This window comes from Photinus pyralis, unplaced genomic scaffold (genome assembly GCF_008802855.1).
Source record: "Photinus pyralis isolate 1611_PpyrPB1 unplaced genomic scaffold, Ppyr1.3 Ppyr1.4_LG1, whole genome shotgun sequence".
Lineage (NCBI taxonomy): Eukaryota > Metazoa > Arthropoda > Insecta > Coleoptera > Lampyridae > Photinus > Photinus pyralis.
Window position 1 is genome coordinate 26,100,710 of NW_022170249.1, and position 24,878 is coordinate 26,125,587.

Sequence of the window (24,878 nt, forward strand, 5' to 3'; positions counted from 1 at the left end):
CAATTTAAGCTCAAAATGATTATTTCGTACTTTGTTTATTACGAAAATAAAATTTGAAAGATTTGTTTCTGTACTTACCCAATAGTACCAGAGCTTGCCACTTCGATCCCGATAATCCATTTTCCGTTCCACGTCTTCTGCCAGACGTCCGCAACTTTCAAGAAGTGTTGAGTCGTGTCCGAGCTCACTTTTTCTAAGCATGCGGTTATCAGGTCCTTTCGTCTGTTTATCTGTCGTTCTAACTCTTCATTGTTTAATTTAATCTCGTTTAATTTGTGTAACAAAAACTGTTGTACGGGATCTTGTCCTATGTCGAAGTCCAAGTCCATGTCCTCCATATCGGTAACTAAGAAAGAAGATTATTTCAAAACTTACTCGAATTAGAACAATTCCAGAAAAAGTAAAAAACAATTGCAATTGCCGAATTACAAGTGACTAGTGAATGCGGGTAAGGAAGTTTACACAACACTACGTAATTCCGGGTTTTATTCCTCTATACCAGTCACTGCAAGCCATGTCTTCGGACGCTAATGACTTTGGTACTGACACCAGGTCGTTTTTAAGCTTAGAACCCGATTTGGACCTTTCGCATTAAAAAGCACTTGATCGGAACCAACTTTTGCTTAGATTCAATAGACTATTTTTAGTTGGGAAAAAAGGTAGGCGAATTTTCGATTTATTTTTCTCATTTAAAATAATTAATAGTACATTGTGTACCAAAGCGGACAATTGGATGTTTTCTTGAGACACGGAAAACAACTTTCGCGGAGAGATGCACACAATGTTTGTATACTATACTTACACTTACATTAAAAATGATACCCGTCGGTGTCGCATTTTTATTAGCTGACAGTTTTTCTCGTCTAATTGCTAGGCAACAGATTTTCATTACCTAAACAACCCAAATTTACTCGGTAAAATACAAACCACTTGTGGAATGGGGGTTTACAGTATAGTTGAATTCCGCAGTTCTAATTTAATAAGCGTGTACCTGAAACCATAACACATTCTTTTGGACAGTAAAAGTTTATTTAAAAATAGAGGCTGATTAGCAAAAAAATAATAAACATGTGCGGTTTTAAAGGTTTATTCAAAACGATATGATTGTGGCGGGCTCTGTGACGTAATAAGCCCGACCAATCAGCTCCTAGAACCATTCAGATGACATAACGACTTGGCAATATTGCAGGAGAATGGCATTTATAACTTGCGTCATCTGTCACAGGCACTTGTCACTTTCGTGCTAGATCACAGCCGTCTATAATTACAAGCCATGCTGAGAATTATGGCAACACTGCATGGTAGGCCGATTTCCTAATTCAACTTGACAGATTTTGGGTGTATTTTATATGTGTTTTGGGTGTAATATTCCAATTTACCTGTTTTAACAGAGCGAGATTCCGACAATTTGTGTTACTCCGTACGAAATGAACAGAAGTTATTATTCAGGTAAGTTGCTAAACGAAATATATCGATTTGTTGTCATAACCTCTAAAGCAGGCTACTCGTTACTGGACCCTTTACAAGCACTTGTATTTGTTCAAAGTACCTGTACAAGCTCAGATATGACCCACACACTACGTGGTACGTAAGTACGGTAAGTGTTTATCGTGAAAAAATACAATTAGTTTGTATTTCAGGTATTCTAGCACGGACATGTCAAATCGATTTTCTGAAGGAACCTTTCAACTTTTCCCAAGAGTTCATGGTACGGGAATTTGAAGTCTACAGTGCTCCCCTCATTAAAAGCTTCGTACCTACACCCACTGGAGTAGCGGCTGGCTTAAACTCTGCCATTCCGAATCACACTTGGTCGTTGATATAACCTCTCTGATGCGCAGCGATTTACTGTCCTTTTACCGAAATTAAGTGCTCAAGCGTGTGCTTCACCTCGACCTGTTTCGACAGAAGTTAATCAATTTCGGAGATCTCGATGGAAAACACATTATGATGCAGTTACAAATTTACAGCATTCCGAATTTTAAAGTCAAATAAAAATGTTATTATCCATTTTTGTAAATAAATAATATATATGCACAATTGTAAGCTGCCTAAGTATCTTTCTTCTATATTAAAACCGCCAAGGCGAAAGACAGGAGAGAGGAAAATGCCATTTTTCAAGAGCAACAAGACGCCATTAAAACTAAATCGGCCCACCGATTGACTTTCGAACAACTTCTCAGCATGGCTTGTAATTATAGACGGCTGTGGCTAGATGCAGTTAAACATCCCTCTCAAAACGTCAAATGTGACAAACGTCAGACCCTCGCGTAAGGTTGCCAGCTCACTTCTATGTGATTGGTTGTAGGTTTGTGACGTATTTAGTCTGAAGCGTTTCAAATTCGGACTAAAAACACAGCTTTTCAATATTTATTTTGGGTTTATTTTACTCGAAAATAAAATTTGAGGACACACGGGTCTTTTTATTTTTAATGTACTTTGTGAATCAGAAAAAAAAATGAATCTTAAACAAAATATCACCTTGAACAAAGAATCTCAAAATAAGGTCAATTGTGTCTTATTGTAAAAAATCTATTTAAAAAAAATACTAGAAATTGCAACAGAAATTTCTTTAATGCCTTTTTGAAAAATGTGCTGTAGACTACCTTTAACTTTCTAAGATAACGAATCACAAATTGGCTTGGGATTTCCTGGTGACAAGTCACAAGTTTGGAGCCTTGGGAGTTCGCCGACGAAAAAGTCGTGGGCTTGGTGAAGGGGATTTCCCGATTTCGTAACTAAGACGTGACCTTATTTCTATGGTACAATCTATGAGGTGAGTGCGAACAAAGCAAAAGCAAAGCGTTTCATAAATAAATGAGATGAGAGAAAGATGCTGTATTGCAAAATCAAAGCTACTGTTTAAGTGACAAATTACGCATTTCAAATTTACTATAACTCAGATTTGATCAAAATTGGATGAATACTTTACGAGATGATATTGGTAATACCAAAGGGCATTCGTCGATTATTTTTGTATATTATAGACGCAAACACTAGAAATGAGAGGCTTTAATCTTTAATAGCAAACGGAATACCTCTTGGACACTATTTAATCAAACAAGCATTTCTGCATTTTTATGGAAGTAGACAATTACATTAAGAGTTATTAGTCTACCATAAATAGATTATGTTCCATTGCACATGTCTATATGTCTGAATATGCACTCGCATTGAAATGAGAAACGTTTTATTGATTTGCTTTAATAATACCGCCTACATTTATAAATTTTTAGGTATAACAAGCTATAGGAAGGCAGCGTTCCCTAAAAGTGTGATCCCCTATTTATGGAGCTTACCAATAAACATAGTATATTTCTATGGCATCTGGAAGATATTTACATTCAATTTTAAACTGGAGGACAAGCAACTACGGCCCGGAGCCAACCCCAAACATTTGCTACTGTTTTGTAGCACTTTAAATCTAATATTACGATTGTGGTATGGCAGTCAAGGAAGAGTTACTCGGTTGTTGGAAAAGATCGATGAGTTGAACATTACGTTGAAATTAAAACGATCTTTTACAAATAAGAAGATTCTAAGGATTATTCTTATATGGTCCATTACTCACTTTCCATTCAGACTTTCCATTGCTACGATAAATTCTCCGAAAACTGGCAGCTACCAATTATTGATTCTATCTACAAATTCACTTATTACGCTCATGGAAATATTCTTTATTTATCAAGTGGTAGACGCGATACGTCTTCAGTTTAAGGTAATCAATGGGTGGTTGCATTGTGGAAATACCGAATGGCCTTATCGTGGCGTCATACCGAAGAGGCTCCATATTGGAAGAATTGCGCATGTAGCATTATTACACTACAAAATAACGCATATCACAAGATTATCTACTGAGGCTTTCAATATGCCTTTAATTTCCACTTGTGGGTTTGCATTTATATTTGTAACCACCGACATTTACTATACAATAGCGATAATACTTGGTGAGTTTAGCAGCGAAGATGTGGGGGTGGTTAAGTTTGCTCCCGTTCTTTTGGCCCACAACATTACGTGGCTTTTGGAGCATCTTTTACTCTTTATGTTCATTACAGCACCATGGGCACGGCTGAAGTGCGAGGTGAGTTTTTACCTTAATTAAATTTCCAGGGGCGGACTGGGTAACTGCGGGCCAGGTGGAATTGCATAGGTTACGGGCCATTAAAGTATTAGTGTAGTAATGAAGGTGCGGGGCGGGGGGGGGGGGGGGGGGCTCTGCGGTGCACCACAAAAACATTTTAAAGTACTCCTTTCTCGAAAATCAATTACCATACAGTTTTTTTTTTAATTGCAGCTGATAATTAAAAGTAACAAAATATACAATCCACACGAGGTGCGTCGCCTATCATTGTATTTCAGCACTTTCATGCTACGACAAAAAATGATAAAGTCATTGTAAAACACTTCAATTAAAACAGAATTTTTTAATTTTTTACCAACCTAACATCAACCCCAATTAGAGAAACGTGTTAATAATTTATTAATAGTGCTAGAAACTAAATACAGCACATACTTATAAATTTCCAACGGGCCATTATGATCTACAAGCCAGGTGGCAATCGTCACCCGCCCCCCCGGGCCAGTGCGCTCCTGGTTATACACTGCCTTTTTTTAAACCACGAAATAAAAATTGTCTCAGATCAACCCGGAAAAAAAAATTTTCTTATAGAATGTGGCCTGTAGAATCCATAATTTCAAACAGTTCCAAGATTGGGCTACTAGGTCAAAAGTTACAGCCCTTTGAATTTTCTTTCGAAATTGGTTTCTAGTCTATAACTTTTGATTGAGAAGTCTAATCGAAAAAGTACGAATTGTTTTGGATTCTACGCAGCAAAATTAATAACAAAAAGTGTTTTCCCGAGAAATTTTGGTGCAGTCAATTTTTGGTAAAAAAAGAAGGTTATACACTGCCTTTTTTTTGAACCGCGAAATAAAAATTGTTTCAGATCGACCGGGAAAAAAAATTTTCTTATAGAATGTGGCCTGTAGAATCCATAATTTCAAATAGTTCCAAGATTGGGCTACTAGTTCAAAAGTTACAGCCCTTTGAATTTTCTTTCGAAATTGGTTTCTAGTCTATAACTTTTGATTGAGAAGTCTAATCAAAAAAGTACGAATTGTTTTGGATTCTACGCACCAAAATTAATAAGAAAAAGTGTTTTCCCGAGAAATTTTGGTGCAGTCGATTTTTGGTAAAAAAGGAAGGTTACACTGCCTTTTTTTGAACCCCGAAAAAAAAAATTGTCTCTGATCGATCCGGAAAAACAATGTTCTTATAGAATGTGGTCTGTAGAATCCATAATCTCAAACAATTCCAAGATTGGGCTACTAGTTCAAAAGTTACAGCCCTTTGAATTTTTTTTCGAAATTGGTTTCTAGTCTATAACCTTTGATTGAGAAGTCTGATCGAAAAAGTACGAATTGATTTGGATTCTACGCACCAAAATTAATAAGAAAAAGTGTTTTCCCGAGAAATTTTGGTGTAGTTGAATTTTGGTAAAAAAGGAAGGTTATACACAGGGGCGGACTGGGTACTTAGTATTAGTGTAGTAATGAAGCTGGCGAGGGGGGGGGGTAGCTCTGAGGTGCACCACAGAAACATTTTAAAGTACTCCTTTCTCGAAAATCAATTACCATACAGTTTTTTTTAAATTGCAGCTGATAATTAAAAGTAACAAAATATACAATCCACACGAGGTGCGTCGCCTATCATTGTATTTCAGCACTTTCAAAATACTACGACAAAAAATGATAAATTCATTGTAAAACACTTCAATTAAAACAGAATTTTTTAACAACCTAACATCAATCCCAATTAAAGAAACGTGTTAATAATTTATTAATAGTGCAAGAAACTAAATACATAGCACAAGCACATACTTATAAATTTCCAACGGGCCATTATGATCTACAGGCTAGGTGGCAATCGCCACCCGCCCCCCGTGCCAGTCCGCCCCTGTAAATTTCCTATCCTAATTTCGAAAAATATCTACGAATTTTTTTTTGTTTTGTAGCGTTATTCTTTATTAAGCGGCAGATCAAAGCGATGCAAGCTTTATAAGGGAGGATATGGTGTCCGTCTGTCCGTGAACACGATAACTGTCAAACGCTTGGACCGATTTGAGCCTATTGAAAATGGGTCAAATTCAATGACTCCGTAGGGTCACGTCTCTCTGTCTCTGGCAAACGCTTGAGGCTATTCGGTTCAAACTTTGCCTGAGCCCGCGATACAAATTCATCCGATTCGATAAAATTTTTAGAATTGCAGTTTAATTGCATCAGGTAGGCGTAAACAACATTACTGTAATGAAAACTGGATGCAAGCGAAATTCACCTTAATTAACATTCTTTGACGTAGGCGATACGACCTAGAATCGCTTAACCGTTGCGCTACCGTATTTTGTTCATTCTTATTCTTCACGTCAACAATAACACGATGCAGTTTGTTTAATAGAATTGTTTATGTTTAATCGACGACGTGAGGTTAAAAAATTCAACATTTAATGGGGATAATTACATATCGGAATAGTAATAACGGATCGACTATATGCAGTGTAACTATGGAAATATTAAAAGTTACGATCAACGCCAATGCCGACTTAAAAGTTATACTTAGTTAACATAGCCACTAATCTCCGCTAAGCTTCTACATAAGAAGAGCCCTAATTTAAAGAAATTGAAATTAGTAACAAATGAACCCGTATATATTGCCTGCATTACATGTTGAGGTGTCCGAGAGACTTACTTTTAACCCTCACTGTAATTAAATACTTTAATTTTGTGGAAATGTACTAATAATTATATATAATTTTCCTAGTTTTGGTGGGTATTAAATTGCATAATTTGTTGATTGTTGTGGTTATATGGTGGATATAGTAATTATGTTTCTGTTTAATTGACATTATTAACACAAAATTACTATTTAATTTTATCATTAGTAACACTACTCTTATTCAATTTCATAATTCGCCCCATAGTTATAGGTATATAAGCACCCACACTTTAATGTGAGTTACCTAAACTGGTAGGTACCTGGTACATACGTGCATCATGAATTTTGTATTTATTTTTCTTTGTTTAGTGGCCGTTTCCAAGCAGCAGGTATAGTTTTTACTGTATTTATTACAATTAAGTCACTGTAAATTCTCTTTGAAGGGCGTTAAAGACTTAAATCCTGCGTTACTGGATAAAATCGAATCAATTACCGATGACTGTTTAACAGAATCAAAGGCGAAAGAAGATGAAGTAATTAAAATGCTTGATAACGGAGAATTCAGTGGCAGTCAAGAACTGAAATGTTTTCTCAAATGCATCTACGTAAAATTGGGTGTAATGAATGACGCGGGTGAAGTTCAGGAAAACGGCATAAAATCACAAATTCCTCCAGGTTTTGATCAAGGGAAAGCTAGCGCCCTTATCGAAAAATGTAGAGAGATTCATGCAGGAGATCCTTGCGAAACGGCGTTCGATGTTGGTAAATGCATTATGGAGGGTCTCAAGTAACATTACAGATATTTTGAAATATTTCGCTAATGGTAGGAATAATAAAAAGGCACATTCTTCACACGCAATGTTTTAATATTCAGAATAAACGTAGTAAATAAATATACGTATATCATTATTTTAGGAAAGGTTTAGTAGGTAACTGTAACGTTATTATTGCTGAAATGGTGAGTTATTATGACCCGAATTGACAAATTAGAGTCAACAACAATCTCTGAACGTACCAATAAAAAAATGTCAAACATTCTGAGACACTAAAGAGACCTTAATTACATATTACCATAATAATTTCTGAAGAACTAAATGTTTACTTTTAATTAAAATTGTTTTTCATTTGAGGGTTAAAAATTGTGCTAACCATGGTGTCAGTTTTCTTTGAGGTACAGCGATTTTAGCATTAATATTATTAATAATAATAATAATAATGACGTCACCATTATGAGAAACCTTTTCAAGACCCAAACATCCCATTTAATTACTCTGAACGCAATTGTCCCGGACGAAAGTGCCCTGACACGATATTAACAAACTCCTTATTTTCTAAATCAGGATAATGAAATACTCGATAGAACTGCTATTGATTGATGTACACTTTAATTAGCATCATAAAACCCCTATTAGGAAATTAAAAAACTGAGTGATTAATAGCATGACTGCCGCACAACTAATCGATTAACAAGTTTCATTTGGTCTTAGTTCCAATTTGTATTCGAGTGGAAAGTAATGGATCACCTATTTTTCAAATATTTCAAATTTTCCTTGTACGTGTACAAAATTTTCGGCATAGAGAATTTCTACTCAGCTGCGCCTGTAAAAAACCTTACGAACATTCTATGGAACTTGCCTATACTGTTCCTGTTTTTCTTCAGTTTATGGCAGTTTTACACATACAAAGAAGGCGAAAACGATGGCCACGTGCTCACTGATACAAATCAACTACTAATTTTCAGTGCTACATTGCATACTTTCTGTCGAATGTTGTACAGCAGGCGTAAGAATGTACTTAGTCTACTCAAAGAAATTGAGGACATTAATAAGGATTTGAATATAGGAGTCATTTGCCACAAAAGAAGATGGGAAATACTGTGCAGCACAGTTGTTGTGTATATAAGCTATGTATTAACATTTGTTCCTTTTGCCGATGGCCAGCAGCGCTTTGTATACTACGCAATAGTTATGTCGACAAGCTCATTCGTCAGTTTCCTTGAAGTTTACTTCGTGTACCAAATTAATCAACTAATTTTGGCACAATTTCAAGATATCAATGCTAAATTATGCAACAGCTGCGACCGTACACCATCTGGAAGCGATGGACTCATACTAAATAAAGCTAAAATGTTAAAAAAGAAGGATATTGATCAAGTTGTGGACATTGCCTCAAATCATTATAAAATAACGAAGGTGGCGAAATTCAGCAATAGCACATTTAACACGCATATTCTTTTGGCGTGCATGTCCAGTTTTATGATCTTAACTGCAAATATTCACTACACCCTTTCAGTTACATTCAAGCAATTTAAAACCGACGAGAATGACACTTTCGTAATAGCCGTACTGTTAAATAATATAGTATGGATTGTGGCCTATTCCCTACTATTTATAATTATTATTAAACCTTGGAGAGCCTTGCAAAATGAGGTAAGTGCTTTTACTCTATCCATGTGTGTAGCTTTTTCACGAATTACCATTTCGAACAATAAATAAGCCAATCCCAAATTTTTGAATTGTTTCTATTGACCTTCCAACTGATGTGAAATATCGAAAGTACTGTCTTTCCGGGCTTATAAAGCAAATTTGAGGCAAAAAGTATACAGTTTGTGGATATGGTACCATTTCAAGTTAAGCATAGTTACACCATAATATAGAGGTACCTAATGAGACCAGACCGCTATGAACACTCTATGTAGGTATATACCTATACGTGACGCTTGTAATTACAACATTTATCTATTGAAGATGAAAGCTTCTGAATATATAAATGGTAATCAATAATAGGAGAGGAAGTAATAATAACTGTAGTACAAATAGGGCTACGAATATTTTATTTATAGGCAATGTATTAAAACATTTTTAATATTTTATGTAAGTAAACGACATGTAATTTACTGAAAGGCTTCTATAAGAATCAATATTCAGTAGGTATATTTTTTATTGGGTGGGTTACGTTTAAACTGCTTATACAGCGAACGAATAGTTTATTGTAAAAGCCACACTTTATCCAATTTTACAAATTTGATTTATTTGCTACCAAAGACTATCCTCCTCCAGCTCCAGTGTTAAAAACCGATGTTATTGTTTTAGGCCAAAAAAACATCTACTTACATACACGACATCTGGAATAAGTGCGCCAACGCGAATGCAATGGATGCCAATGTTAACCATTTGCAATTAATTTCACTGCAACTTTTAAATACTAAGCTGGAATTTACAGCTTATGGATTTTTTCCATTAGACTGGACCCTTCTACATGCGGTAAGAATGTTCGTCATACGTTTTATGTATATCCGCTGGATTTAATTTGAAGTACCTACCTAGTCTTTGTATGAAGGCGTACAAGGGACAGTATATTAAAAAATATGCTATATCGAAAGATACATATAGTAATAATCAGTACTGTTTTGGAGGGTATACACGGGTATCTCTGCTAAAACCCAAATATACGGCCGTATACGTAAATTAAAAACATGGCTGAAAATCCGCTTGTATACTTGTACCGACAATGACGTTTTATTTCTTGGTGTCAAGAACATCGATTAGAAGATGAAACCAAATTAAAACTACTACAGACCTCAAAAAACAAAAACAAACCATGTTTTCTAAAAAATTTCAATTGAAGGATTTAGTATATTTAAACATGTCATAGAATAATACTGCATTATTGGGTCCAGCACATTTTTTTGTTGGCGGTTTTCCGGGGTAAATTGTTTAACATGAGAAGTAGTATCCCTTCTACGCCTTCGTAGTACCTTCATTGTAAAACAAAATAAATTTTTATCGTTGCAGATCATAAGCGCTGTTACAACATATGTGGTTATACTGATACAATTTGAAACTTCGTAATTGTAAATACGCATTGTAGTTATAAATTTTAAAAAAATTGCGATCCTGCCAGGATTCGAACCTGGAATCTTCTGATCCGTAGTCAGACGCGTTATCCGTTGCGCCACAGGACCTTCATGCACAGAGACGTAATAAGTTCGTATACATATCGGTTAAATGACTTTCATAAAATAAGTTATTTAAAAAATTGTTGTTATTAACTGTTTACTGTTCAAATTTTATTACTAAAATAAATACAACCCTCATAATACCTACGCAAGAAATGTTGAGTAGGTACTACCATACTTGCTTTATATAGAAGTTACAAAATAAAGGAGAAGTAAAGAATTGTTTTATTACATAGCCAGTGAGTATTAATTGTATTTTAATTTGTAAAATTATGAAATAATATGCAATAGGTATTAAATAAAAGACTCACCTCGCTCCATTTTTGTTACCATGCATTGATTTTGTTTAACAAGCCCGGCTAGCTCAGTCGGTAGAGCATGAGACTCTTAATCTCAGGGTCGTGGGTTCGAGCCCCACGTTGGGCGAGTTTTTTAGGATATGCAAAAACGATTTTATTACGAGGGATGCTAAATGAATTTTTCGGACGTATGTGAGAAATATAAAATTTTCGAATAGCCTTATTGCTTTTCTTAACTAACTGCATGCGGGTTACAGAATAAATCACCAATTTATCCTATATACCTATGTAGGTACGTACTGGCACAGATTTAAATAAATCTGTGGTACTGGTACGAGTACTCTGTGGTTCGTAGTAGATATGGTTATAAAGTATGGGCGTCTAAAAACGACGTGTCGACAATATGTCTACTTTATTATGACTATGACCGCAGACATAATATTGAATATTGGCCGTTTAGCCGGAAATAAAAGTACAGACAGACATAAGGCAGACCGACATCATCGGGATTTTCTTTATTCGGATTCCTAAGTGCTTCAAAACGTGTATTTCTGTCAAAAAAGTGGGGAGTCATTTTTTACACCAATGCAATACCTCCCTTACTAACGTGCGGGTGGTAAAATATTTGATACTGAATACTTGTTGCTTTTAGTACATTTATAAAGTGCTGGTAACTACACTAACTACACATAGTTTTGGGGGGTGCTTGCTAAGTAAATTTCTATAATATTAATTATTTAATTGGTTATCTAATTGCATCAATACGATGAAGTATGTTGCTTGCGTTGACAAAATCTAAAAACGAGCACGAATTAGTGAAGAACAAAATGAAAATGCACTTACTTCAAGTAACAAGGGTCGTTGCAAAGTAAAATATCCGGCTGCAGTCAAAGACAATTGTTCATTTAATAGATTTAGAGCGTGCATTTCGCCCTAAATTTGAGGTACTTAACATAATTAAACTGGAATGTGTGCAGTTTTAATTCTTACCTCGTCTTGGAAATCTGGATAAATACTTAGAAGTTTATGCAAGGTGGTCAGAGTGTATTTGCTAATTTGAGCGAGATCTTCACATATTTCCAAAAATGCCAAAATGATAATTGCGTATGCTATGGCCCATAAATCATGGGCATAAACCGATCTGGTCATAGTCGGTCTTTCTTGCAGCAGTGCCAGCACATCCATAAGGATGTTGTACAGTGCAGATTGCCAAATTGCGAAACTGGCTCCAATAATAAAAAGGAAGGGATAACCCCATAATTCATTAAAGCTTTTGCAATTACTCCACGTTAAATTGTGTAGAGTAAAAATTTGATCAAAGATATTTGCGGCACCAACAGTTTTTCGCTTGGTTTTGAAACAACCTCTCGTAGTGAACTTTTCTAAATGGCTGTTAATTTTGCGAAACATTAATCTGAAGTGTTCTAAATGTAAAAGTTCTTCGATAAAATACGTAACGATGGTCAATCCGGGTAGATACGCAACCAACCAAAATATCACTGAGAATTGAGTCGCATGTTCCCATAAATCCCAAACCAGAGACGACGCCAGTATAACGATTTCAATAAATAGTAGAAACCCTATTCTAGAGTACGTCATCTTGATATTTAACCCTAAACGTTGGCACTCAGTTAAGACGGTGGCTCTGTTTAGAAAGCACTGGCTGATTTTCTGACGATTAAAGAATGTTACAATGTTAATGTAACAAGCCAGTGATGGTGTTAAATAGGTGTTGCAACAAAAGCTTATTCTCGAAATGAAGCTATACCTAAAAAAGGACAGTGGCGTTTGCCCATAAAATTCCCATCCACTATCTCTAAAGCTTACCCTCCAAATCCCAACTTATCCGTCATCGTATAACAGTTTGTAACGTACAAAGCAAATAATAAAATAATATATATCCAATTGTATACGAAACATAAATTTGATGAAGTATTCCCATGTTCATCAGAACTTCTCTGTGCTACAACTAAAGCCAGATATTTTAAAATCGTTTGTACCACATTACGGCACTTCATCCCTAATGTTACTAGAACTACATAAAATCACAGCACGAATGTATAGTAGCGTACATACATGATCATAAAGATAATGACACTGAGTCAATCTTTGCCATTAAGATAATATCACCAACTTATCATTTACAATCGAAAAGTTTTTATATTATTACTATACCTATTGTGAAGATTTTAAATGCGTGTATATTTTTTTATTTTATAACAGTAATTACACATTAATACGTCACACGATCTTAATATGTCCCGAAAGCGAAAAAATTAGGAAAAACCAAAGTATTTTTATGTTACCTTATACATGTGTCCCAAATAGAGTGGGATTGCATGGGTAACTTTCTTATTATTAAAGATAGAGAATTGGTTAAATGGGCAATGTTTTGCAGTTTTGGATGCTTATTTAAAATTTCCTTATGGAAATTCAAAATGTCGCATAGGTTCGACGTAAATTCAAAAAACTAAAATTGGTCATTTCGTTGAATGTCTTATATCATCGAAAGTATAAGAGATATAAAAAAAAGTTTTATATAAAAGTGACTGTTTTTGATACGTTTAATTTAGAATTGATGTCAAAAAAAATTCAAAATGGCTACTTTTGAGGAACATTTACCAACTTCCTAAAGTTAAATGGGCGCCATATTAGATTTTTAGATTACTTGATAGATTTTTGAATTCTCTTTTCAACGAGCTATTATAACATAAGATTGAAAATAAGATACCAGTTATATTAACGGTTTTTGTATTTTAATCAAGTAGTCTGTGACGAATAAAAAAAAAACAAAACAAAATCTATTCGAGGCAACAAAACAATGAAAATAATTACACCAGATGTTTAAAATACTGGCCATTATTAGTGAAACACACTTCAAGACAGTTTAGTTTAGGTTTAGTTAAAGATCCATCGAAGATTACCGGTCCAATTACATCACTTCCCATTTTGCCATAAAATACATTAATTTAAAAAAATATTACTTGTTTTCGGCGTGAAACTACAACATGTAGGTTTTCCTGTGACGAGTATTTAGTGTTCATTATGTCGATTTGAACACTTCGCAGTTAGAAAAATGAGATTCATCTGTCCATATAGGTACTCGGACTGGTAAAACTATTAGTTTCGATATTCTTGCGGATAAACCACCTACAAAATGTGACCTGGGACAATGCATCAATGGTAATACATTGTGTAAAATAAAGCAAAGTGTCTTGAAATGTGTTTAACTGGATAATGGCATGACATTTTTCGAGGGGATAGTTTGTAGTTATACCACCATTTGTAGGTATGTAAGTATGGATAATAAGTCAATAAGTGATGTTATAAAAATCAAAATTTTCTAGACCTAATGCTTATATAAAATTTTGTAGGGAGTAGCCCAAACCCCCCCTCTCATGAGTGCGTCCCTGATTTTTTTAAACATCTGATGTAATTATTTTCATTGTTTTGTTGCCTCGAATAGATTTTGTTTTGTTTTTTAATTCATCACAGCCTACTTAATTAAAATATAAAAACCGTTGATATAACTGGTATCTTATTTTTAATCTTATGTTATGATGGCTCGTTGAAAAGAGAATAAAAAATCTATCAAGTAATCTAAAAATCCCATATGGCGCCTATTTAACTTTAGGAAGTTGGTAAATGTTCCTCAAAAGTAGCCATCTTGAATTTTTTTTTGACATCAATTCTAAATTAAACGTATCAAAGACAGTAACTTTTATATAAAACTTTTTTTTATATCTCTTATACTTTCGATGATATAAGACATTCAAGGAAATGACCAATTTTAGTTTTTTTGAATTTACGTCGAACCTATGCGACATTTTGAATTTCCAAAAGGAAATTTTAAATAAGCATCTAAAACTGCAAACATTGCCCGCATTTAACCAATTCTCTATCCTTAATAATAACAAAGTTACCCATGCAATCCCACCCGATCTGGGACACACTGTATATTGGTAACGATTATCGACAACTTTTGTTTTACAACTTTTGAGCTAAGGTTTAATACTTTTTTCAATGGTGACCACCAGCTATTTTACAAAATTTGGACCATCCTGTTACGTTTAGGGTGTTTCGAAATTTCTACTCCGCAACATAAAAGACGAAATTCAAATAAGACGTAGTAAAGTGTAGGTGGTCCGCACTATGATTGCGAAATAAAAAGCAAATTTAATGTACAAAGTATACGTGAAAGTAGAGACATTTTGATTTCGGAAGAACCTAACTAAGTAGGTACACTAACACAGCGGTAAATTAAATATAAAGAACGGTCTAAGAAAGTGAATCGCGATCGCGCAGTTCCAACTTCCAGAAAGCTAGGGGTGTTTGTTGCATTAATAAAAGAGTTATATTATAATAGAATTAACTACAATATTTCGATTTAACTGATGAAATTAGAGTATACCTACACGATTTTAGTACGTGGTTCCTCATTGAATATCAACATATTATATAAAGTAACCATTTACTACTCAAAATTAGTAAACCCAAGCTAAACCTTTGTTTATTTAATAAAAAAATAGAAATAAGTATTGAAATGATCTCCGAATTTCGTACATGGCATGTTTTCTCAATATGTATTAATCGATGATTAATTTTTGTGATGGAATTATCTGTCTTTCACGAATTCAATGGAGCGCAGATACCTTTATATTTGTAATGAATGCCTTATAGATGTACTCGTTGCAAAATGAAACTTCAAACTGCAATACGACCGATGCTAACATTGTCCACTATTTTTGGATCAAATTCTGTAAAGTATACTGCACGCGTCGGAGGGTTTAGAGTGTCAAAAAAAGCTGTGTGGTACTGTTGGATGATTAATATTGCCATTTCTATAAGTTTAATATTGGGGTATGAGTACTCTAATTTGTCAATAGAGGAAAAAAGACGTATAGCCCAAGTATCATTTCCATTCGACATTTACATGGGAATGGCAATTAATGTGGTCACTCCAAGCGTCCGATGTCTAACGGGGAGATTAACAGCGCAAATATTAAATAAAATGGTTAAAATTACAAATCGGCTCCAAATTTTGGGAGAAATTGACTCACATTCGGGAATATTTACGCTTTCTTGTGTTGGTTTTCTTTGTTTTTTGCTAGAGTTTTGCTTTATAGCAGTTACCGATATTATTTTGCTGTTTGAATTTGAATTAACAGAAGCGAAGATAGCGCTAACGCTTTTCTTAAATTTTAACATTATACTTTATGGAATAACTAAATTACAGTTCTTAGTATTTCAAGAAGTTATCTTCAAGCTTTTCTTGAAAATTAATGAAGTTTTAAAGGCTTCTGCTGGAAACATAGCCACAAGTTCGTGGAATATTCGTGGGAATAAGGAAGGTATGACACTTTACTTCCTAGTTAAATACGAAATCTTATAGCTTGCAATATAACCATGATCTCTAGGCAATTCCCAAGCGAAAAGGATCGCCTCACTCCACCAGATACACAACATTCTCTGCGACATTTATTCCAAACTACCTTGGATTTTTGGAGTTGAGATATTGCTCATGCTGGGTATTGCGGTGCATGTCACCTTAAATGAATTATACTACTGCTACGAATTAATAAGGGACGATGAGGATAATTTGATTTTAACTTTATACGTAAGCCTTCAGTGGACGCTTTGCCAACAAATTGAAGTTTTTTATTTGGCGAGATCGTGCAATAAGATATTTATGGAGGTAAGGGGCAGTAAAATGATTACCCCGATTTCACACAAAAAGCTCCCGACAGATGTGCATTCGTTTCAATTTGCACTTTCTTGTATTACTACATCACTTTTCCACACACTACCTATATCCTGGAAAGAGCACAGAAAATGCACATCTATTCCTTCTCGTACAACTGTCAAAATATGAGAATGTTGCATTGCAAAATACCTGTTGTTTATTGTTTTAGACTCGAAGGACGACATACTATGTCCACGACCTACAAAATACTGTTGATAATAGTGAAGTACAGGAATCTGTAATATTTGGTTTTATCTTAAGCTGATTTTAACTTTCTTCTTTCAGCTAAAACATTTTTTATTACAATTAAAACATAGAAGAATCTATTTTGCTCCTTGTGAACTATTTACATTAGATTATCCGCTACTATTAACAGTAAGTGCTATAGATATCCTACACTAGTGCTGCCATAAACACACCACTTTTAGATATATGGCACAATTTTTTTTTATTTGGGTATAATGATTCAATACGATATGGGAACAAGAATGACATAGACTTGTGTTTATAGAACAACAGTTTGTAATTGTTGACTGAACCATCAAAATAAAAAGTCTATTTTAAATATTGTGTTACGTAATCTTCAGCATGTTCTTTAAACCGCCAGCTACCCTTTCTAAGGGGAAATGGTAGAGTTTCCGTCTTATTAAGTTATTACTAACTACGCCCGAGTGGAAAGCGGACTATCATAAACTAATAAGGGTACGGTCCAAAATTTACTCGAGTTACTGTTTTTACTGAAAGTAATTTTGTGGCGGTTATAAAATTGCTGATATTTACTGCGAATGCTTCTTTAAAATCTTGCAACAATCAATACGCATGCGTGAGATATACTGCGAAATACTCAACTCATGTTGCTTCTACCAATTTGGTGGTAAAAGCTGAGGAAACTGAGTAAAGGTTGTAGTAAACATAAACAATGCAATTGACACTGTGAATCAGAATATAAATGCACTACATTTTCTAAATAATGCTGCATCGTGACTAAGGGAACTTTCCTTCTACGCAAATTTGTTACTGCAATAAACTCTTCATCATCGGAGCTACTGCTTTCTAATATACTTTGGATAACGTTATGCAGAACAATAAATTCATCAATGTCCCCCATTTCGGAATAACAGTAAACAAAATGATACCGGGTGATTCATTAGAAGTGATGATCGCTTGAATTTCGCGCGTAAGGTTTTAGTATTTTTTGCATTATTAGATAGATAGAACGGTTTGAATTTCGCTAGTGACTGTCATTTAAGAAACCAGTGTCGCCGTTAATTGTTGTGTGCTATTTGCGGTTTATTACTTTTTCCACTTTGAACAATTTTTAGAGTTGATGCACTAAAATATGTAAGAAACATAAGAGTGTAATAAGTAACTGAAAGCATGATGATACACCACTGCAATTAAATAAATGATCATCAGTTAGTACCAACCTCATAATTTTTTTGATTTGCGGGAAATTCAAATTGTCCTCACTTCTAATGAATCACCCGGTATAATAAAGTAAACAAACAAATGCGAGGTTAGAATTTGCTCATGATCCTGACGTTGAGCTAAAGATCAGTTAAAAAAAAATTTACTGTAAGCATTTGTAGTAAAATATAATTTTAAACCGAGTTACTTCAATTGCAATGCTCCGAATGCACGTAAATTGTAGAGTAAATTTTCGACCGTACCCTAAGTAATGTGAAAAAAAAGAAAATATAAATACACTTACATTATTCCCTAGGGCAAAAACTCCTTTTAAAAGTTTCACTCGATCAACGTGCTGCCATCTATTAGAAGTTTTGTACAGCTAGTCAACCACGTCTGCGCCGGTAACTGCGTAATCTATACTAACTCGCAACAATAATTTAATTATTGTTATAAACAATAAACATTTGCCCTCATTTTGCAGTTAGTGGAAGGCTGAATTGAAACACCAGAAACTCATATTACTCAAACCCTAGGCCTTTGATGTGCCTGGTCGAGCTCCCCTGTGAATAGAATAGAATACAAAAGGCAATAAGGGAGATTTTAAGCATCGAGTAAAAGGAGTGGCAAGAGAATTAAATTTAACAGGATGATTTGTTTCCCTGTATCATCTTGGGCTACAAATAACTGTAGTGCCTACATTTCTTCTTCGTCTCCTACAGGCTGCTTCAAGTATGCGGAGTTTGAGCAACCAATGAACAACCCACTACTGTAATTTAGTGTTCTGGCTTCAAACATTCTAAATAACAAAATAATCTACTAGCTGTTTTATTAACTCAGTACATTATAAATTATAAAGAAGTTTTTCGTGTAAAATAGCTAAATGTAAACTTTCAAGACATTGCAAACACTTAAGGAATGTAGCACATTAATTACAACGAAGTACACAAAATAGACGTATTCTGACCTAATTTACATTCAATCAAAATTAATATTAAAGTATTAACATGAGATTTAGTAACACGTCCTAGACACATTGTTAGGAGGATGATTTAAGCACCAAAAGCAGTTATGTACAACACTATATTATATACCTACTTAAACATATTTACAAAATGATTAATCAAACAATCCCCCAATTCGTTTATTGTCCATTTGGATCTGATGTAATTGGCCTTTTGAATAATAAAATTTGAGGTTCTGAAAAAAAAGCGGTCAGGATATGGAAATGATTACGGCAGCTAAGTATTACCTGGTGAGTGTGTCATATAATGAACCCATCCTTTACTTTGTTGAACTCCAATACTCCGCCATTCATTTTCCGACATTAGGTGAGTTCTTGGTATGAGCTTAAGAAGTTCTTTAGGTAAAACAACATGTCTACAATTAAAATAGTGTTAAGAATCAGTTTTGTCATACAACGTACTGGACATAGGTACTGAAAGTATTTGACATGTATAACGTAATGGTCATTTGCCCTGCGAAGGGAAGCTTAACTTAAAACCCACGGTATTCAATGACTCAATAATCTTCTAAATACTCTTGGGTTAAGGCCCAAAAAAGGGACACTACTACCCTTGTCTGGGGTTAAGTTGTGCTTCAGTTTGTGAAGGGGTGTTCACATTTGCTACACATTGGATAGACATGCACTTGATACAAATACAATTACGTACCTATACTCGTATGTATCATCGTAATATTTATCTGAATAGTAAATTTTATTTACAAGTTCTTCTAATTTTTTTTTTTCGTTCATTGTTAACAAATATCAAAAACGGTTATTCGGCGAGCACAACAAATATGCTTGAGATTCAAACCACGCGCATGCGGTGCGACAACGTACACTTACCAACGTTGAATAGTAAAATTACCAACAGATATCAATGTAAAGGTATGTTTACACATTTTAAATACATAAATTGCCAAAATTACCTATTTCTTCAACAATACCTTTGTTTATTCATTATAAATGTAAACTACAACACTCTTAGATGGTGACAGCGGACACAGTCATAATGTTTTCGTTTATAACGCTACTAAGCCCAAATCTCTCGTTTCTGAAACTTGAGGGGCCCGTACAGATGGGTCACTAACAGGATAGGAACAGGCATGAGCAAGGGTGATCGACTGAGAGCTGACATCGGCTTCTCCCTTGGTCAACGAATAACATGTTTTAGGCAGACATGTTAGCCTATGTGACCTATGTGCATAATGTAATAATAATTCGAAAATATTTATATGACTTTTCACGCACACGCATAGTGGTTTGGTACGAATTAATGCTCTATCCAATAGTATGGACCTGTAATCAATTTCAGTAAACCTGTCCACAGAATACGGCCTTCTCAGAATAGAAACAGCAATGTTACAAATTTGTATGGTATTTTGGCGGACCCTGGTGGGTGTACTATGCATCAAAATCAGAGTAGCGCCATCTGGTGACCAGCTTCTAAATCCATGAAGTAATTTCCCCAATTCGATCTAAATCACAAATATAGATAAAGAATACACAGTTGTTAAATTGCAAGTATATTTAGATACAATCACATTACATTATTTAACACAGACATCTTAAATTACATGTTTACAAATTACATATAAAACTCAGAAGTAAGTGCAACTTACGCTTTGTAGAAGTTAACACCTTGCAAAAAGATCCTTACGTAACGAGTTGCCCTACGAAATATTTGGTTTTAATTGCTGTTTGGACTACATATTTTTGTCAAAAAATATCTTTAGAACTAAATTTTTTGTTCCAAGAGGTGATAAAACCGTTTCAGCAAATTGTCACACAAGTTTTTGGCAACAAATGTTAACTTGATCCTGGTGCTTACTGGTTAGTTGAGAAGCGAGGGTGGAAGTTGTTGAATTATCTAAAACGAATTACAATATAAGTATCTACATCTATATAAATATAAAACTCAAGTCTACACCCTTTTGCGCCTATAGGTACAGTTGGTAATAATTCTGCGTCAATTTGTACCTGTTACCTACCTTGCATAAATAGGAAAGAAATAACAGCACATTTCAACCCTCTTCGCGTTTCAAGCACAAAACAAGCTGTTTCAAAATGTGGGAAACGATGCCTTTTTGATATTTTATTGTTACAATCCGACACACAACACTTTTTATGGTCACATAACTTGGTCATATTTTAAATCTTTCAAAAGTCAAAATTGACATGTGGAAAACCTGTGTACGTATAAAATCGACGGTAAAAATATTTCCTGTAACGAGCAAAATTACAGGTTTTGCAAAAAAATATTTGAGTCTGCGATAAATAGTTCTCCGTACAACCGCGGGAAACGCTGTAATCAGTGACAATTTAGCGCCATTTATGTTTCTGTTCTGTGAAGGTCTTATTCTGTGAACCTGTCTTTAAATAAAATTAAATATAAATCGCATGCGCCTGCGCCTCATTTAAAAAATTAAACTTTTGTTAGTGGCTTCACGCTTTTGCAGAATAACCGTTATTGTGCTTTTGTGTAATTATTTGAATAATTTAGGATAATGAATGACAAATTAGAAGACCTCGCAAATAAAATTTACTATTCGGAAAAATATTACGATGATACACACGAGTATAGGTAGGTAATTGTCAGTTTCACATTTTTTGTGTGGTCAATGTCAATCCAACCTAAACATCTTAACTCGTTTTTCAACAAATTGATAAACTCTGCAACTCTCATCTTCCTTTCAGTGTTAAATTTTTTGTAAATGTGTAAAGTTGTGGAGAGAAGTGAGAGAAATGCACTTAGAAATACTTATATCACTAAACATGGGACAGAGGTACTCCGCTTATTTGAAGCTTCGAGACCAACAAACTTTTTTGTACAGAAGCACACGCATGTGTGTTGAAATTTATGTGTATTTTACTTGGTACTGGTTGCCGAGTTTAATGGATAAAACTACTCGAATTTAGACATGGCTGTGTAGTAGAAGACGAAGAATTATGAAGGGCATTTCATCAAGCATAACGAATCATTATGACATAGTCATATTTTTGTTAAATCAAAAATAGCTATAAATCTCGAGTGAAATGTCTTTTTCATTTTTCAACCTGAGTTACATTTTAAAAATGTTTGTTTTTGTGCTTTTTTATACAAAATACCTTTATTTTAGGCATGTGGTTTTACCCAAGGAACTTTTAAAACTCGTACCGAAAACTCATCTAATGTCTGAGAAGGAATGGCGAGGTATTGGAGTACAACAAAGTAAAGGGTGGGTTCATTACATGATCCATTCACCAGGTAACTTACTTCTTACAAAATCCCACCTTTTACTAAATAACTTTTTTCAGAACCTCAAATACTACTATTTAAAAGGCCAATAACTTCCTATCCAAATGGTGAAAATAAATAAATGGATGTTTCGTTATTAATTTTGTAAATAAATATGTTTATATTGTTTTTATACATTTACCATTTTCGGTGCTGACTTTGTTCAGGAATATTACTGTTTTAATGTTATTGCAGAACTACTTTCTTGTTTAGAAAAGACTTATTTAGGTTAGCGTGAGTAAATTATCTCGTTTTGTAATTGTCTTATTTTTTACATGATTTTATTATGCTGGTTGTAACTGCTGTGTCAATGTATTAATCACAGCAACACAAACATTTCAATTTTTATAAATACCTACATAATCTACTAACCTGATGAAAAATTGCTTGATTTTTTTACTTCTTCATGGGGATCTTGAGAGCTATAATGATGCCGGTGGCAATAGGGCAAACTTATTTAATTGAAAATGGTATCTTTCACTTATAACAATTAAATGCATTTTCCTTATTAATTATATGGTTATTTACAATTGTAGTGTTCCTTCACATTAGGCAACATTGCAGCGCTGCTGAGCAGTGAGGCGGGAAGCAATGTCTTGAAAGGTCGATATCTTAAAGAAGTTTTTAAGATATCGATTATTCTAGTGCCATATGTTGATATTTATCAATACCCAGAAAATAATGCAATACTTTTCGATTACAACACATGTAGAAAAACAAGTGCTCAAACAAGTGAATGTAGGTGTATTTTGGGATGTTGTTGTAGTACCTATATTAAATTTTTTTTGGGATATACTAAACAGGAAGAATTTAGAAATAAAACATTATTTCCTAAATCTACAATGTTAAAAATCAGGATCAAATTCGGCTTTGTACATTAATTTTTGAATTTCTATTTTTAATTTAGCTTGCTTTCTAGAATCTAATTGTTTTATACTATGAGCTAATGAGACACAATAATGATCAACTGGGTCTAGATGTCCACAAGTTGCACAACCACTAAATGTCGACTGTATTTTTTCAGTGCACGTACGTTTGGGACTAGGCATTGCAGTCCTATCTTCATTATCTAAAGCGAAATCGACTTCATTAACCTGAATGTGAAACTGTTGAGAGACAGGTTTAGTTAGATTTTTAACAATATGTTGGGAATTGGCGTTAACACTGGCAATCACAATTCTTTCTGCACTGCTGTCACCCTTTGAAGAGAAATTTTCTTCACCGCTACAAGTTGCATTTTCTTCATCTGCACTATCCAGCATCGTTGTGTAGCTGCAATCATCCTTATTTAAAATATTGTGTAACTGGTAAAAGAAGGCACACTCCCTATCAGGATGAGGAAGCTGTTTCCGAAGAGTAGACCAGTACAATGCTTTCGTATTCTTCCACCTCACTAAAATTTGCGTAGGCGATCTGCAAAAACCGTAATTTGCTAAGTACTTGACCGCCTTACTCATTATTCGTCGTAATTGTTTGCCAGTTACTATATTGTTATCTTCGATAAACTTTAAGAGTGTACGAGTTTCTTTATTTGTCCATATTTGCCTGACTTTTCTTGTGGATAATATGTCATACTCCGTGTTAGCATTATCATCGCATTTCGTTTGTTCGTCAGTGACAAAACAATCTTCAGTTTCGGTTTTCGTGCCTCCCTCCTGCGTATACATTACAGATTTGATTCGATCAAAAAAAGGAAATTCTTCTGCCTTTAATGTTTTGCGAATCACTTGATTGTAAAGCGCTTTTAAGCGTTTGATTTTTACTTGAGTTTGTTCTTCACTTCTCAAGAAACCGTGTTCTTTAAGATACTCTACCGCTACTGAGCAAAACTTCCTTAAATTTGTACGATTAGGCATTCCATACTTTTCAAGGACTTCGATAATGCAATCTGTTTCTTGATGTGACCAAATGTTTCTCTTCGTCGAGTTACAATTTTGGTAGTTGGACGATTTGTAGTCACGGTCTTCTATAAATATCATTTCTGTTTCTTCGCACAGCAGAGGACTCAGTTTCAACATTAGCTCATCGGAAAGTTGTGCCGACTTGTATTTTTCTTTCAACTTTAAACAAAACGATTTGATTTCCAATTGAGATTTTGTAAAACCACTAATTCTCATTAATTTAGATAATGTCAGATACGTTTCGTCGTTTTCTATTTTTAATTGTGGAAAAAGATCATCATTTGAAAGTAACTGCAATAGGTAATTCGTTTCTTCCGAGGTCCATTGGCAATTTTCTATTTTGCAATTTGAAAAACAGCTTGGATTGGATTCGGATTGTCTATCGGACTGTAACAATCGGATCAGTTCTGTATTGTTTTTCAAATCCTGCTCGATGATTTCGTCAGCCATTTTCTTTGTAAAGCGATTGGTATGGTCTTCGAGGGTATGATTGATCATGAAACGTTAACTTAGTGGTTGCTCCTATTTTATAGTATATTTGAACAGGATAATCTCTACAAATGTAATTCAATCCCTTT

The 24,878-nt window shown here is 34.4% G+C and overlaps 4 protein-coding genes, 1 long non-coding RNA gene and 2 other non-coding genes across 8 annotated transcripts in view; 4 read left to right on the plus strand and 3 right to left on the minus strand.

Annotated features, from left to right (window-relative positions):
• The window catches only part of LOC116172848, a 48,614-nt gene extending 30,091 nt beyond the window's left edge, over positions 1–18,523 (minus strand). Inside the window, exons 1-2 of one of the 2 annotated variants that reach the window (XM_031490156.1) lie at positions 18,424–18,523; positions 79–346 (exon numbers count right to left, since the gene is read on the minus strand). In XM_031490156.1, coding sequence (XP_031346016.1) covers positions 79–338 — 260 coding nt within the window. In that variant the 5' untranslated portion in view covers positions 339–346; positions 18,424–18,523. Of the gene's footprint in view, positions 1–78; positions 347–10,981; positions 11,023–18,423 lie in introns of those variants that run through there. The other variant, XM_031490149.1, reaches the window with a different exon arrangement.
• On the plus strand, positions 6,970–7,621 carry LOC116172865. Its single transcript, XM_031490180.1, has 2 exons — positions 6,970–7,101; positions 7,156–7,621. The coding sequence occupies exons 1-2, from the start codon at positions 7,051–7,053 to the stop codon at positions 7,501–7,503; spliced, it is 399 nt and encodes a 132-aa protein (XP_031346040.1). The 5' UTR covers positions 6,970–7,050; the 3' UTR covers positions 7,504–7,621.
• Trnar-acg lies at positions 10,604–10,676 on the minus strand. Its single transcript has one exon. It is a non-coding gene; the product is annotated as a tRNA-Arg (tRNA).
• On the plus strand, positions 11,024–11,096 carry Trnak-cuu. Its single transcript has one exon. It is a non-coding gene; the product is annotated as a tRNA-Lys (tRNA).
• LOC116172907 lies at positions 18,248–19,083 on the plus strand. The gene is made up of 3 exons (XR_004145802.1): positions 18,248–18,387; positions 18,436–18,523; positions 18,604–19,083. It is a non-coding gene; the product is annotated as an uncharacterized LOC116172907 (long non-coding RNA).
• A 105-nt stretch (positions 19,084–19,188) lies between these two features.
• LOC116172880 (cyclin-dependent kinases regulatory subunit-like) lies at positions 19,189–19,943 on the minus strand. Its single transcript, XM_031490181.1, has 3 exons — positions 19,793–19,943; positions 19,372–19,499; positions 19,189–19,319 (listed from the first exon to the last, which is right to left on the minus strand). The coding sequence occupies exons 1-3, from the start codon at positions 19,873–19,875 to the stop codon at positions 19,264–19,266; spliced, it is 267 nt and encodes an 88-aa protein (XP_031346041.1). The 5' UTR covers positions 19,876–19,943; the 3' UTR covers positions 19,189–19,263.
• A 1,584-nt stretch (positions 19,944–21,527) lies between these two features.
• LOC116159210 (cyclin-dependent kinases regulatory subunit-like) lies at positions 21,528–22,658 on the plus strand. Its single transcript, XM_031472158.1, has 3 exons — positions 21,528–21,706; positions 22,242–22,369; positions 22,420–22,658. The coding sequence occupies exons 1-3, from the start codon at positions 21,630–21,632 to the stop codon at positions 22,479–22,481; spliced, it is 267 nt and encodes an 88-aa protein (XP_031328018.1). The 5' UTR covers positions 21,528–21,629; the 3' UTR covers positions 22,482–22,658.
• The last annotated feature ends 2,220 nt before the right edge of the window (positions 22,659–24,878 follow it).

Coding starts and splice junctions, on each gene's coding strand:
- LOC116172865 (XM_031490180.1), top strand. CDS start 7,051: ATGAATTTTGTATTTATTTTTCTTTGTTTAGTGGCCGTTTCCAAGCAG. Junction 7,102..7,155: donor TGGCCGTTTCCAAGCAGCAG/GTATAGTTTTTA, acceptor TTCTCTTTGAAG/GGCGTTAAAGACTTAAATCC.
- LOC116172880 (XM_031490181.1), bottom strand. CDS start 19,875: ATGAACGAAAAAAAAAAATTAGAAGAACTTGTAAATAAAATTTACTAT. Junction 19,500..19,792: donor GATGATACATACGAGTATAG/GTACGTAATTGT, acceptor TTTTAATTGTAG/ACATGTTGTTTTACCTAAAG. Junction 19,320..19,371: donor TTATATGACACACTCACCAG/GTAATACTTAGC, acceptor CTTTTTTTTCAG/AACCTCAAATTTTATTATTC.
- LOC116159210 (XM_031472158.1), top strand. CDS start 21,630: ATGAATGACAAATTAGAAGACCTCGCAAATAAAATTTACTATTCGGAA. Junction 21,707..22,241: donor GATGATACACACGAGTATAG/GTAGGTAATTGT, acceptor CCTTTATTTTAG/GCATGTGGTTTTACCCAAGG. Junction 22,370..22,419: donor TTACATGATCCATTCACCAG/GTAACTTACTTC, acceptor AACTTTTTTCAG/AACCTCAAATACTACTATTT.